At 38.5% G+C, this 15559-nt stretch overlaps 1 protein-coding gene across 7 annotated transcripts in view; it reads right to left on the bottom strand.

The window, feature by feature from the left end:
- Positions 1-246: 246 nt before the first annotated feature.
- Positions 247-15559, bottom strand: part of GTF2E1 (general transcription factor IIE subunit 1) — a 36944-nt gene continuing 21631 nt past the window's right edge. For 6 of the 7 annotated variants that reach the window (XM_081029192.1, XM_081029190.1, XM_081029188.1 and 3 more), the window contains 2 exons: positions 9955-10196; positions 249-2053 (listed from right to left, as the gene is read on the bottom strand). In XM_081029192.1, the coding sequence (XP_080885318.1) occupies positions 1641-2053; positions 9955-10196 (655 nt within the window). In that variant the 3' untranslated portion in view covers positions 249-1640. Of the gene's footprint in view, positions 2054-9954; positions 10197-15559 lie in introns of all 7 variants that reach the window. The other variant, XM_081029193.1, reaches the window with a different exon arrangement.

Raw genomic sequence — 15559 nt, 5'->3', positions numbered from 1 at the left:
AAAATAGCAAGAAGCATTTATTCATTGAAATAAAGAGCTGACAGTTTACCTACAACTATGTTTTAAAACTTAACATCTGACTACTATTTTATCTAAATGAACTTTGTTCTAGAACTATGAAAGTGTGAAAAACAATGTTTAAAAGTTGAATAGTCCACGTATACATTCTTCAAGCAACTCATTGCCAGAAAAAGTCTAGACCACATATAATTGCATCTATTATTTAAAATATGACTAATAAGAGAAAAAAGTCTGAAACTTTTTTAATGGGAAGAGTATTCATTTTAATTATGCTCCAAGATGTTACAGAGCTGGGAATTAACAATTTTCAGTCAGTATAAAACAGAGTTGTCAATATTCAGTCATTAATACAATCCCAGTAAATGAAACATCACTTCATACAAGGCTCAGATACTCTAAAAGCTATCTTAACTTCACACATGTACTGTAAAATGATAAATACTTAAACATTACAATGCAAGGGAAAATATTACAAAAAATACAACTGTTATAGATCCTTGTATGAAAGTTCCTTACTTTTAAAGTTCTGCCTTAGGGCATAATACCATGCTACATATCAGAACCAACAATAAACTATGTTCCTTGAGGTTACAATGATCAACAACATACTGGATAGCCTCTAAAATACCATGTCTGACAACAATCGAAAGAGACACAAAGGAGGCCTTCGGTGACATTGAGAGAAAAAGAGAGGAGTGACCAATTGTTATGTGCTGATTTCTGCTGGAATGGCCTCATTCAACAACGTAAAGCACTGTGCAGGGGAAAAAGAAGGGGACCAGTTTCACCTTTCTATAAAGGATTTCCAAATCAGCACAAACTCAGGCAATTCTAAAAGGCACTGTTTCCAACGCCTACCACTCTTCAATCTTTTACATGGACTCCTTGTCCTATGTTCGTTCGTGTTTTTTTCTAATTTCTTCATAAGGGTTTACCAAGGACCCTTTCTGTTTCCATCATCCAACACACAAACCAAAAGGCAGCAAGCAAAACAATAGGATCTACCTGTTAGATCAGTTCTAAAGACACAAGTTTGGGTTAGATGTTACGCAGGAGAGTAGGCATAGGCACGCCGCTTCCGCACACACTGCCAGCTCCCCTAACTCATTGACTCCATTCTCAATTGCGAGGCAATATGAAGTTTTAAGATTGTTTTTTCCCCTCATCAATCATGTGCTGTTGGCAAACTGCTTTGGTTGGCAGTAATACGAGGAATTGTTTGGAATGCTTGGTCAGAATAGATAAAATAATGTGATCGGTGAATTACTGTAACCCATCACACTGGGCTTCTGCAGGCAGACGTGAAGAATTTACCTTACAGACGTCCCTTGCTTATTTCAGAAGGGAAAAAAAATGCCTTAAGAAGGAAAGGAAAAAGATTCAACAAGAAAATGTTAATACTGTAGTAATAGCAAGAAAGGGAAGGCTTGCAGCCAACCTACCTTGCTGGGAAGTTTCTGGAATAAAAATCAAACTTTCTCTCCCATTATTTTTTGCACAAAATTAACAGTCACTTTACGTCAAAGAGGGGCAGAAAGCCACTTAAATACTTTTCTTCAAAGATCGGAAATTTCTTTTGGGAATGAGCATTAGAAAAAGGAGGAAAGAGTAGGGAAAGCTCACTCAAAGAGGTCCTCAAACATGCGTTGTCCCATTGCTATGTAAGCTTCCTTCTCCTCTGGTGTCATCTGTGCCACCAGCTCTGGTCGCTGGCTCACTTCGCTGTAGGAGAACGGACGACCAGCCACCATAACAATGGGGTCATCTGCTACTTCCTCAAACTCGTCATCCTCCTCATCCTCTTCCCGATGGTGCAGAGCCACAGCTGCTGGACGGGGCGGGGAGTCATCATCTGATTCACTGGTCTCACTCTCGGAGTCAGTGGTCACAGGCGCCGCCGCCCCCACCGAGCCTGCCATGGCAGAGGGGGTCTTCTTCTCGTGAATGAGCAGGGCTCGCATAACCTCCTCGTTATCATCCGGCCCTGTGCGGCCTTCCTCACGGTCTTGGAACGCATCTATATCTATACCACCTGGGATGAAAAACCCAGAAAGTCAACATCTTTAAATATAAAAGACATTCCCTTAGAACTAACAAAACATTTTAATATGTTATGTTTAAATATACGATAATAGTATAAAATAACACTGACTTCACTGACTCCAGTTTTGAGCTGCTGTGCAGAATATATTCAAAATGTTTCTCACAACGTAAGTAGCATCATGGTTAAGTATGTGGGTTTTAAGAGTACGATAGCCTGGGTTGAATCCTAATGTAAGCTGTACCATCTCGCTCAAGTTATTTAGCTCTCAACTTCAGTACCTTTTTCTGTAAAAGGGGATGATAAAGGCATCTACCTTCTAGGGCTCTGGGTGAGAGCATGTGAAATAATGTCTATAAAGCACAAAGTATAGCAGCTGGCATAATAGGAAATCAAAACATGGCTCCTCATTTTGCTCAGCGTAAAAGTGAGAGGCTTTACAATGGCCTATCAGGTCTTACATTACCTGGAACTCCTCCCACCCACCTGCTCTCTTTTCCTTTCCCTTGTTCATTCTGTTCCAGCCACAGTAGCTTCCATGGTATTTCTTGTCCACACCACACACAGTCCTACCTCAGGGCCTTTACTGCCTCTTCCCTCTGCCTGAGATATTTTTCTTCTAGCTATCTATACATCTAACTCCCTTATGTCTTTCATGTCTTTACTCAAATGTCACCTCCTAATTTACCTCCACCCCTATATTCCCAAAGCTCTATTTTTCCCCATCGCACTGATTTTCTAACATAATAACTTATATCTATTGTCTCTGTCACCCCCTTTCCCACCATGTAAGTTCTCCACAATAGATATTTATCTTTTTTATTCTGTGATAGAATAGAATAGAGCCTATCACCTACTAGACACTGAATAAATATTTGATGAATGAGTGAATAAAAGGCAGTTTTATCTTCCTGAAGCAAACTAAGCATACTTTGAACTCTTTATAAAAAGGAATCTAGGATCACGAATGAGCCATCTCTCATCACACATCATTCTGTGTACACATCTTGCCTGATATATTGAAGATGAAAAATTTAAGACAAACACTTGTATTCTGTATTCAGAAAATAATACCAAACATACTGCCATTTAAAATACATAACAGGATTAAAAATGTTATCTGGAACTGACTCCTTGATTCAAATTTGACTCGTAACACTTTTTAGCTGTGTGTTTTTAGCCAAGTTACTTAATTTCTCTCTGCTTCAACTTTCTCAAGTACAAAAAGGGGAAAAACACAATAGCATCTACCTCACTGGATTGCTGTGGGAATTAAGTGCATATCTGTGAAGAGCTTAGAGAAGGCCTGACCCTTCAAACAGTGCTGTTTATCATCATCATCATCAGAAGGCTCAGAAGTGGTCAATTCTGACTATGGATGAAATGAAAGCATCTTATCATTAACATATTACAATGGATTAGCTGAAACTCTGGACATTTTTAAATGTATAGAACTCCTAAGATGAGATATTGGGCAAATAAGAGAATGGGAACAGGAATTAAGAAGTTAAAATTTTAGGTCAAACAAAACAGGCTTTTGACAACCTGGAGGTAAAAATGAGAATTAAAATTAAATTTAAGTACTTTAAAACACTGCCAAAGGCTGAAGCTCCTCCCGAGGGCCCTTATTGCCAAAGCAGTAATTCAACAGAAAAAGACAAGAAATACAACCAAATCTCTAAGGCAATCATTGCTTCTTGAAAAAATTTCCAAATAGCTTAATATTACCAACATAGGATTCTGCTTTATGTTTAAAGTAAATATAAAATTACCGGGAAAGCAGTTTAGTTTTGTAAACTAAATGAAAAGATTTAGTATCTAAAAGATTTCTGATAAGCATCTTGAGAGATATGGGGAAAAAAGGAATTATTCTGTTATAAAGACAAAAAAATATATGGAGAAATGAGCAAATCTCTGGACGGTAAAGTTGAAACACTAGTTCTAGGAACAGTCTTATTTAATAGAGTTATAAATTACAAAGAAGATATATACTGGGAAATTGTCAAGTTCATTGATACTACTAATATTTTAGCAATATTTAGGAATATTCCTAAATGCCTAAAGCAATTCTGGGTGCTTAAAGGCCAAGCTGATAGCAAAAAATACATACGAAGAGGGTTGTATAAGTGAGCAGAAAAGTGATAGGTTACCTGGCAAGTGTAAGAAAATCTGCCTATGAAAAATAATCTAAAATATACTGAAAGAAGTGGCCCAAGCTATCAGATACAGGGCAGGACAGGGTAGTTCAAAAACTCCTGCATGTTTCTAAAGTTGTTGTTCTTAATATGCTTCCAGAACCAAGACAATAAACAGAGTGTCAGGTAAAAACCAGAAAGATATTGGAAATAAAACTCAAATCATTAATGATGAATCCATGCATGAACAGCATGTATTGTTCCAGTCAGTAGGTCTCAAGCAAAAAGTGTTATGATTGGTGATTGTGCAGAAAAAAGAGATTAAAATAAAACAAAAACTATAGGTGCAGGAGGCTTGGGGGAAGAAGACTATTTGTAAGGAGAGTAGAATCAAAAGAAATTAGAATCTGATACAGTAATGAGGACATGACTAAGTTCTATAAAACTCTGAAAGATATTAAAATGACTTGAAATCTGAAGAAAATTTAGGACAAATAAGACTCAATCCACACATTCACTGGATAGAGCCTATTCTACTATCATAAAACTTAACAAAGACAAATTTAGACATGACAGCATACTATCCTATTTTATATAAAAAGAAATATTAACAAAACTTAATTGGGTAGACTAGATGATTTATTTAAGGCCCTTGTGCTTCAAATTCTATCATTCTAGGAATTGTAAACATCGAATGTTAGGCTTATAAGCCTAATTGTTTATAATACTGGCTAACAATAGTTTTATTCAATTTTGTTTCTAAGTTCAAAGAAAAGAAGGTTTGGTTGCTTCAAGAACAGGCAAGAAGCCAAGTTGGGGAAATAAACCTATTAAATAGCTGACAGCTTAATTACTATATAATCTAGAACAATTTGAATCAAAATAACTAAACATCTTAGCCAAGCTGATCGGTGGGAAGAAGGGAGAGTGAAGTATGTTTGCCAAAAAAAACAAACTTTCTTTCTGATAGGAATTAAAACACCAAAGAGAATCACACTAGAGGTATCACCTGCTTTTATCATCATTACCCAGCTCCACACTACTTCTACGATTCTTAGCATACACAGTAAAGAAATGATAATTATAAGGGAAAAGAGGTCAGTAAAAAGGCTAAAAAACAAGTGGTTTTCAGTTACTAATTCTTCACCATCAAAAAACCAAACCCAGGTGACATGCTAATAATGATACTCAAAGGTATGTAGATTCGAATGCTGATGAAATCCAACCAGAGGTTCACACCCCCTTTCATCCCTGCTTCCTAGTTTCTGAGAAACCTTTGTCCAGTCTTAACCTCCCATTTTCTATGTACTCCTAAATCATCATCCCCCAAATCTGTAAGTCCAGTAACTTAAGACTAAAATTTAAAAAGCAAAATCTTGCAGTTCTGAAACTTATGATTATTAATCAATTCTTAACCCTTTAGTGCTCAAAGAGATTGCTAAAATCTTCTAGTATAAAGTCTCACCAATCTTCTTGAATGGTGACTATCCTTGATCTTTCACTCAGGTGGTATCTTTCTATAAATTTCGAGTAGCATAAATTCTTGGTATTTATGAGACAACATTAAAAAGTTTGGACTAGTGTATAGTTATAGCTCCCTATTCAAAGAAATAAAAATGCACATAAATTAGGGCAAAAAAAAAAAAAAAGAAGAGATGAATTTGGCCTTGAACACATAGCAGTTTTCCAAGAAATTGAGAAAAAGACATGGCAATTTCTTAAATCTACAAATGGAGATTTAGGAGGAGTTCAAGATGGCAGCATAGGAAGATCCTGACCATAGCTCCTCCCAGACACAACAAATCTACAACTACATATGGAATAATTTCCTCTGAAAAAAGACGTGAAAACTGGATGAACAAACCCTCTGCAAAAAGGATAAGAGAGCAGCATAAAGATGGGCAGGAGGCAGAGACATTGTCTGCTAAAAAAAAAAAAAAAAAAGACAAACCCAAGGTACAGAGATCAACACTTGGGAAGAATCCCCAAAATATACAACTTTTTCTCTGAGGAGTGAGGGGTTTGTGCTCCATATGAGGCACCTCAATCGTTAGATCCTGCGGAGAAGAGATGAACCCCCATAACCTGGCTTTGAAAACCAACAGGAATTATGTCCAGGAAATCCATAGAACTGTAGGGAACAGAGAACCTGCACTTAAAGGACTTGTGCGCAAACTCACCTGCCCTGAAAAACAGTGTAAAAACACCAGTTTGATAAGCACCTAAACCATATATGGAGAAAACCCACTTACTAATCTGAAAACTGGAGCGACAGAAAACTGTTGGGACATTCCCCAGGAATGGGGACACTGGTGGGCACCATTTCTATCATCCCATACTACCCTCGCTAATGTAGGAACTGGCAGGCGCCATTTTGGACGTCAGCACAGGTGGGCAGGCCCTGCTGAGAGCCCTGCTTCCCCTCAGGCCACGGCTGACGCATGTTACAGCCAGGCCATAGGCCTGCCTTCCACCATGGCAATTCAGAAGCAAGGACACACAGAAACTGTAAAAGGATGGCGTCACACAGTCCATGCAGGAAGCATGTGTCTGTCGAGATCTTGCCGCCAGGCGTATCCTGTTTGAATCAAATAAACTCTTATACAAATTTTTTAAAAAGATATTCCATGGAAATGGAAAGGAAAAGAAAGCTGGGGTAGCTATACTCAGATCAGACAAAACAGACTTTAAAACAAAGACTGTAATAAAAGACAAAGGGCACTACATAAGTGCCTTTATTCCAGGGATGCACAAGGAAAATTCAAATTTTGCAAATCAAAGTGACACACGAGATGGAAAAAAAAAAGAGGATAAAAAAAAATCACATGATCATCTCAATAGGTGCAGAAATTAACAATATTCAATACACATTTATGACAAAAACTCTCAACAAAGAGGGTAGACAGAACATACCTCAACATGACAAAGGCCATATATGATAAACTCACAGATAACATCATACTCAACAGTGAAAAGCTTAAAACGTTTCTTCTAAGATCAGGAACAAAACAAGGATACCCACTCTTAACACTTTTAGTCAATATAGAATTGGAAGTCCTAGCTACAGCAATTGGACAAGACAAAGAAAAAGAAGGCATTCAAATCAGAAAAAAAGAAGCAAAACTGTCATTATTGTAGATAACATGATAATATATAGAAAACACTAAGGACTCCATCAAAAAACCATTAAAACTAATAAATAAGTTCAGTAAATTTACAAGATACAAAATCAATGTAGTGAAACCTCTGGCATTTCTACATATTAATAATGAACTATCAGAAAGAGAAATTAAGAAAATAATTCCATATAGAACTGCATCAAAAAGAATAAAATACTTAGGAATAAATTTAACCAAGGAGGTAAAAGACTTGTACAATGAAAACTATAAGACACTCGTAAAATAAATTGAAGACGATACAAATAAATGGTAAGACAGTCTGTGCTTATGGATTGGAAGAATTAATATTGCTAAAATGTCCATACTACCCAAAGCAATCTACAGATTCAATGCAATCCTTATCAAAATTCCAATAGCATTTTTTCACAGAACTAGGACAAGTAATTCTAAAATTTGTATGAAACCACAAAAAATCCCAAATAGCCAAAGCAATCTTAAGAAAGAACAAAACTGGAGGTATCACACTCCCTGATTTCAAACTATACTACAAAGCTACAGTAATCAAAACAATATGGTATTAGCATAAAAACAGACATACAGATCAATTAAAGAGAATCCTGAAGCCCAGAAATAAACCCACACATATATGGACAATTAATTTATGTCAAAGGAGCCAAGAACATACAATGGAGAAAGCATTCTCTTTAAACAATGGTGTTGGGAAAACTGGACAGCCACATGCAAAAGAATGAAACTATTAATAGACTACTATTTACAGTATAAAAAAAATTAACTCAAAATAAGTTAAAGAATTGAACATACAACCAGAAACCACAAAATTCCTGGAACACATAGATGGTAATATCCTTGACATTGGTCATAGCAAAGTTTTCATTGACCTGACTCCAAATGCAAGGAAAACAAAAGCAAAATCAAATGGGACTACTTCCAAACTAAAAAGGTTCTACACAGCACATGAAACCATTATCAAAATGAAAAGGCAACCTATTGATTGGGAGAAGATATCAACAAATCATACATCTGAGAAGGGGTTAATATACAAAGAATTCATACAAGTCAACAACAACAAAAGAACATAAATGGGCAGAGGAATTGAACATATTCCCAAAGACATACAGATGGCCAACAGCCACATGAAAATATGTTCAACTTCTCTATTAGGAAGATGCAAATCAAAACCACAATGACATATCACTTCACACCTGCTAGAATGGCTATTATCAAAAAGACAAGAAACAACAAGTGTTGGAGAGGATGTGGAGAAAAGGGAACCCTGTACTCTGTAGGTGGAAAAGTACATTGATACAAACAGTATGGAAAACAGTAAGGAGACTCCTCAAAACAATAGAACTAGCATATGATCCAGCTATTGCACCCTGGGTATTTATCTAAAGAATACAAAAATATCAATTCAAAAAGACATATGCACCCCTATGTTCATTGCAGCACTATTTATAATAGTCAAGAAATGGAAATAACCTAAGTGTCCATCAATGGATGAATGGATAGAGATGTGGTACACTATATATATAATGGAATACTACTCAGCCATAAAAAAGGATGAAATCTTGCCATTTACGACAACATTGATGGACCAGGCAGGTATTATGCTAAGTTAAATCAGTCAGATGGAAATGACAAATACCATGTGATTTCACTCGTATGAGATACCTTAAAAAAAAAAAAAAAAAAAAAAAAAAAAGCACCGGCCCAGTGCCTCAGGCGGTTAGAGCTCCATGCTCCTAACTCAGAAGGCTGCCGGTTCGATTCCTATATGGGCGAGTGGGCTCTCAAACACAAGGTTGCCAGTTCAATTCCTTGAGTCCCGCTGGGGATGGTGGGCAGCGCCCCCTGCAACTAAGATTGAACACGGCACCTTGAGCTGAGCTGCCGCTGAGCTCCCGGATGGCTCATTTGGTTGGAGTACGTCCTCTCAACCACAAGGTTGCTGGTTCGACTCCTGCAAGGGATGGTGGGCTGTGTCCCCTGCAACTAGAAATGGCAACTGGACCTGGAGCTGAGCTGCACCCTCCACAACTAAGACTGAAAGGACAACAACTTGACTTGGAAAAAAGGCCTGGAAATACACACTATTCCCCAATAAAGTCCTGTTCCCCTTCCCCAATAAAATCTTTTTTAAAAAAAACAAAAAACAGGACAAACAAAACAAAAACAAACTCATAGAACAGAGATTGGCAGGTACTAGAGATGAAGGAGGTTGGGGGGGGTGGGCAAAATGGGTGAAGAGGGTCAACTGAATGAAGGACAGTAAGTAGATTTTTGGTGATGATTACTTTGTAGTGTATACAGATCTGGAATTATAATGTACACCTGAAACATATAATGTTATATTCCGATTTTACCTCAATTAAAATAAAGGGAGGGAGGGATTAAGGAAGAGAGGGAGGAAAATTTAAAAAGCTACTTGTTTTTTCAACTAAATTGAGGGCTAATACAAGTATATTGTTTGTTTTTAATGCTTACTTCCTGCTATAATGCAATTGTTTTGGAAAACAGAAATAGGTCACCAATAAAACTAAGAATTGCCTAGGCTATTTCTCACTAAGTTCATTTTCTACTAAACCCAAGACATATTCATTTTAATGACTTCTCTTACCTTCCTTCATCTCTTCAGAACTATATGCTCCTTGGACAGTGCTCTCTCTTAACCAAATAGGTCTCTCTTTGGCAGATTTCCCCTCCAGAGAGGCTCGATGAAGATCTTCTTGGTCGTCCATATTAATGACAACGTTCTGAGTATATAAGTCCTCATAGGAGGGACCTTTGCTGGCCCACGCTTCCCGATGGTGGCCCGCTGCCAGCCCAGCAGTTCCAGCAGTAGTTGCTGCACGGTCCTTGCTATATAAAAAGACAGAGGAAGACAGGAAGAAGAAAAATTAAAGTCTTGGTTAGAAAAGGAGGGCAGCAGGGGAGGTGGTTGCTGAAGTAGTAAATGCTATCTAGCAAACATGCTTTAACAATTCTGAGAAACCTCTTTTATACCTCTGAGTGAAAGTGACATGGGTTAGAAGAACACATTATATTTAAGTTCCTCAAGCACTGGATCACCTGGTGAATATAAATGACTGAGGTTTCACAGTTTAAGACATTTCAATAAATCTACTCAGGGAGAGGGGAGAACGGTACGGTGACAATCCACTTCAAGACACCAATCTGGCAAAAACCTCTCCCAGACACATCTTTCATGAGTATTTTGTTTAAAAACAAAACAAAACACAAATTAAACATTTTTTAAAACATTCTCTCAGCTCAACCCAGAATAATTCAAAGTAGTTCTGTGTGCTTTTTTCCTTTCGTGCGCTGAAAAGCTAGAAAAGTATTCTGCAAAGCCGGACCTCAACTTGGAATTAATATTCTTCCCCTGCTACTCACCAAATCTGCTAAGCACAGATTAGTCTCTATTCTACTGAGTTGTATCTTTCCATCTCTGCACCTATGTTGACTCTCTGTATCCATCCTTCAACCATTATTTCTACCCTGTAGTCACCATGATCTAATTCTCAGTCGATTTTGTTTTGCTTTTTACCTTTACTACCTATGATCTTCTTAGCCTGTTCCAGGCCTCATCATTTCTTCCCTTTCTTTAGTCACTTATTTTCATCTCTCTGAGTTAAAGTTTTCTGTCTTTCTGCTGCTCCCTGTTTTATCTGCTTGTTTCACTTTCAATCTGTTCCACATCCTTTTGACTATACCTGATTTCTCTGTGTGTCCAGGCTCACATCTTGTCTTTCTCTGCCTGCTACTGATGCTTTCTCTGCATCAACTTCTATGCAAGACTCTCTCGCCCTCTCTGTTGAGACAGCTAATGTTTTATCCCATAAACTGTCTTCATGTTTCACAAGCCTCCTGCTCTGTACCTTTCCCTATATCTTTGCCTGTATTCCTTTCAGTGTCCACCGACTGACTGTTCTGGCCCCGTATTTCCCCTTTACGTCTCTCCCATTTTTCTCTAAATCTTTTCCATGGATCCTGGACTGCTGTCTTCGATGGAGCCCTGTCTCATTTTGAGCCTAACCAATACTGCTTCATTTGTCTTTATGTCCTGTACCACTTTTTCTCTCATGAGCCATTCCCTATTTTTCCTTTTCTTTGGTCCTACTTCATGTCTGCTTACTCCATTGCTCTTCAATTCTTCTTCGCAGGCCTACTTATACGTACTTGAGCTTTCTGCCTCATGCTAGTTGAAGTTTCTCTGATATGTACCATTATCTGATTGGCCCATTACATTTCTCCCTAAGAACACTGTTTCTGACCATCCTCTGGAGGTAACCCTGGGCATATCCCATCTTCCTATTCCCCTCTGCATATCTACAGGCCCACTGCCACTTTGGCTACACAAAAATGCGCTCTCCAGTTGTCCATTCCATGCTGATCCAGTCATTTAATCCACGCCTGCCAGCTACAGCCTCTAGCTGTACTCAGGGTTGCCTGCAAACCACTCTTTCCCATGGCTTTTGAACCAGTTATGTACTCTCGCATTATGAGTCTAGGCTTACGAGGTGCCTCTCTGTCCCCAGTCCATTTGTCTTGCTATACTTTAGTCTCACGCTACTGTTGCAAATTAACTGGTTTCTCTCTACCTTTTCTTCCTGCATTCCTCTCGTGTTACTTTTTGCAGTATTTACTAGGCTTGTCTCAATTGAATCCTTATCTGTCCGTGTCATTCTTTTTCTTTCTTCTACCTGTTCCATGATGTCTTCTAAAAGGCTATGTCACTGCCTTCACTATTACCCGACTCTGCTTACTCTGGTGTAAACTGCCTTTCTGCATTTTGGTCTTCTCCAAGCATTCACCTTTCTTTCTCTTCTCTCATGGCCTGATCTGTGTGTACAGACTGATGTGCTCACCCGACATCCTGAGTGTCTCCTCTGTCACCCAGCTGTCTGTGACGACTCCTCTGAATGTCTCTTCCAGCCTCAGCCGACATCCTTGCTGTCCTGAGCCTGCTCTGCGTGCCCGTCTACCCCCAAATGTGTCTCCCTGAGCTAGTCACATGCCTTTCCTGTCTGTCTCCAAGCACTCGATGTTTCTCTAGCTCTGACCTGGCCACCTACACCCGTCCTTATCTGCCTCTCCTCCGTCTCCAATGATTCACTCACTCTTTCTGAAGCTACTGTTTCTCTCCATATATAATCTTGAAGACATCGTTTTCATCTCTGCCCTATGGTTAGCATGAACTCTGAAGGCTATCTTCTGAAAGTCAGCAGTTAATCAGTATTTGAGCAGAGAACAAGAAAAGTAGAGGGGGAAAAAAACAGAACAATCAAAATAATGTTAGCACAAGACTGCTTTTTGTTTTTAGTACTCCGTTACAGAAACTCAAGACGGGTTTTATTCCAGTTTGAGGCAGGAGAGATTTGACCACAAGTCAAACAAATTTTAAAATTTGGAAGAATTTTTTTAAAAGATATTTTTAACCATGGGGAGTTGACTACACAGATTTTATTTCTACCTTCATCACAGATACAGACAAATCTAAATCATCAGCAAATGTGACACTAAAAATCTCGACAAGAGATACATAGGTTCATTTTCTGCTTATTTAAATTTCTGCTATGGAAAAAATGTACGCATTTTACTTAAAGATGACAAAAATGACAATTCAGTTTTGAATCTTTTTACATTATTTAAGAAATTTTAGAACTTTTAAAAGACATAACTCTTAGGAATGAGGGAGGAATATTATTTCAAACTAAATTTTTAAAGACCTTTAAGGTTGAGTGTTAAATAAGAGATGATGGAAAAGGAGAGGCTACGGGCAAGGAATTCCATTTAAGAAAGACAAGTAAACTTTAAGTATCATTGATGGATTGACTTGCTGAAAGGCTGCAACTGTCTATCAGCTCTTGGGTTAAAGCTTCTAGTTCCACAGAGGCAGCCTCTGATTATACCGATTTAGTATAAGCTAGAATTTAATTGGTTACAGACCAGTAACCAAACTAACAATGATCCTACTTATTAAAAAAAAAAATCATCAATGAATTCCTATCATCTCTGAGCTCCCATGCCACTGTATTGTAGTTTTTTCTGGTACTTGGGTTGGGGCAGAATGGCTATTACAGAACAGTTATGCTCTGACACAGATCCTATAATACAGAAAGGCTAAACCAATACCACTTGCAGGATGTCATAGCCAGGCAATAGAGTTTGTCAAATGCTTGGTGAAGCCATCTCAGCCAGGGTAACACCTTATCACCTCACCCCAACAATCCTTCTCCTGACCACATGGAAACAACTGTACTCTGTTCTGGCTGGCAGCTCCAGGTACCCCATTCTAGCTCTGCCTGTCTCCACTTCCCCGTTTCTTCCCTAGTGGCCAGGCTATTTGGAAAGCCTCTTCGCTGATCAGGTTATTTCCTCTGTTTCCTGGTTCTTCTTCATCCCTAGAGTTACCATCATTCCTAACAGTCACTTGATGCAGTGAGTTGTTACTGGGCCTCTGGTGGTGCTGAACCACTCAGACTTGTCTCTGGCATGGAGGGAGGGATATTTAAATAAAGATCTGGAACGGGAGGCAGACGGTGGTAGGTGGGGAGCATTAGAGACAGGAAGCCAGTGGTGGTGAATGAATGCTATTGTCGGGGGGAAGCACCTTGATAAACAGGAAAAAAACTATAGTTAGAAGAGGAAACAGAAAAACAAGTCTCAAGTAGTATTATATTGTGTAGAAAGCAATCAAGAGAGAATGCTGAAGCATACTTCAATTTGAAATAGCCCACAGACTTAGAAAATTATGTACTTGTAAAATCAATTTCCCTCATAGGCTTCTATGTTAAGAGTTCCAGTATTATTTAAGGGAACAGGAAAAAGGTATAAAAAATAAATTCTTGATAAGAGACCAAATGACCAGTAACAAAAATTTAAGGCTATCTGTGATAAGGATAATATTGGTTGCCTAACAACTGTGGCTCCTTTTCTTATTGATTTTATTCAAATACTGATGGCTATTTGCTCCAAAGAACTCTGGGACTTTCCCCAGCCCTAGGAGGTAAACCTTAACTGGTCTAAGCACCAATCATGTGATCTCATATCCTTTGCCAGATGCTAGTTAAGAAATAAGCATATAAAGCAATTCTGGCCAGTAAGACACTGAGGGATAAAGTAGATGAAGGTCCCTCTCAGAAAGACTTCTTCAATCTTAAAATAGGACACAAAGAAGAGACGGTCCCTTTTTTCTGCATTTGGACATTTTCATCTCTTTCTGATACCTAGAAAGACATGGCCTCCTTAGGCTAGGTGACCTCATGGTCTCAAGAGGACAACTAACAGGCTGAGTTCAGCAGAGTTATAAACATGAAACAAATCTAGATTCTTGAGGGTGTAAGTGAGCTGTGAAATTAATCTTGAACTGTACTCCTCGGGACTTATGGTCACGCGAGAGAGGCTTTTCTTACGCTCAAGCTATTTCTGGTTTGGTCCACAGTTGTCACAAATAAAGGCATCCTAACCGACCCACAGAGCTAGACTAAAAAACTCCTAATACCTTGTATGAATACCAAACTTTCTGTACAATAGGATTATTTTTAACCACCCAAAAGGAACTCAATTTGTTCAGGAAGGACTGCCCAGTACTGGCTTTTCTAGAGTATCTATTCCAGAGGGTACAAAATCCTAAGAGAGCTCCTTGAAACTCTACAGTTACAACTTGGACTTTGGGTTCTGTGGAAGGGTGTAAACTCGAAGCTCTTAGCTCGACCCTAGGAGGAAAAAGCGCTACAGTAGGAGAACACTTCTCATTTATGCTTCTCAAAACAGAATATAATCCACTTTTCACAGGATGGCAAAACTAAGGCTGCCTCTGCAATTCAAATATTAGGGTACACTCATAAAAACAGAGAGCCAGAGTTAAGAAGTATTGAACCATAGGTAACACCCACTTCCCTTCCCTTTCAAGGAAGTTGCATTGAAAACTAAGGCAGGCAAGAAATGTGTAGTTAAAATGTTTCAAACACACAAATGTGAAAGCTGTATTCCATAAAGAACTTCAGCCTTCAGAACTTGGCTAGGAAAATTCAAATATCCCCAAGAGGCAAAACCAATTTAGGATCAGCTAACAATTGGCTGAGTTGCAGCAGGCCTAAGCAGAGTGAGCACTTGAAGTCAAACCTGACTATTTAAAGGTTTTCGCCTAAGGCCCACACGGCTCTGAGTTCAGTACTAACAAACCTCATCACAGGTACGAGCTCAGAAAACAAGCGTGG

The sequence above is a fragment of the Rhinolophus hipposideros genome, assembly GCF_964194185.1.
Source record: "Rhinolophus hipposideros genome assembly, chromosome: 2".
Classification (NCBI taxonomy): Eukaryota; Metazoa; Chordata; class Mammalia; order Chiroptera; family Rhinolophidae; genus Rhinolophus; species Rhinolophus hipposideros.
This window is presented reverse-complemented; position numbering and strand designations above follow the sequence as displayed.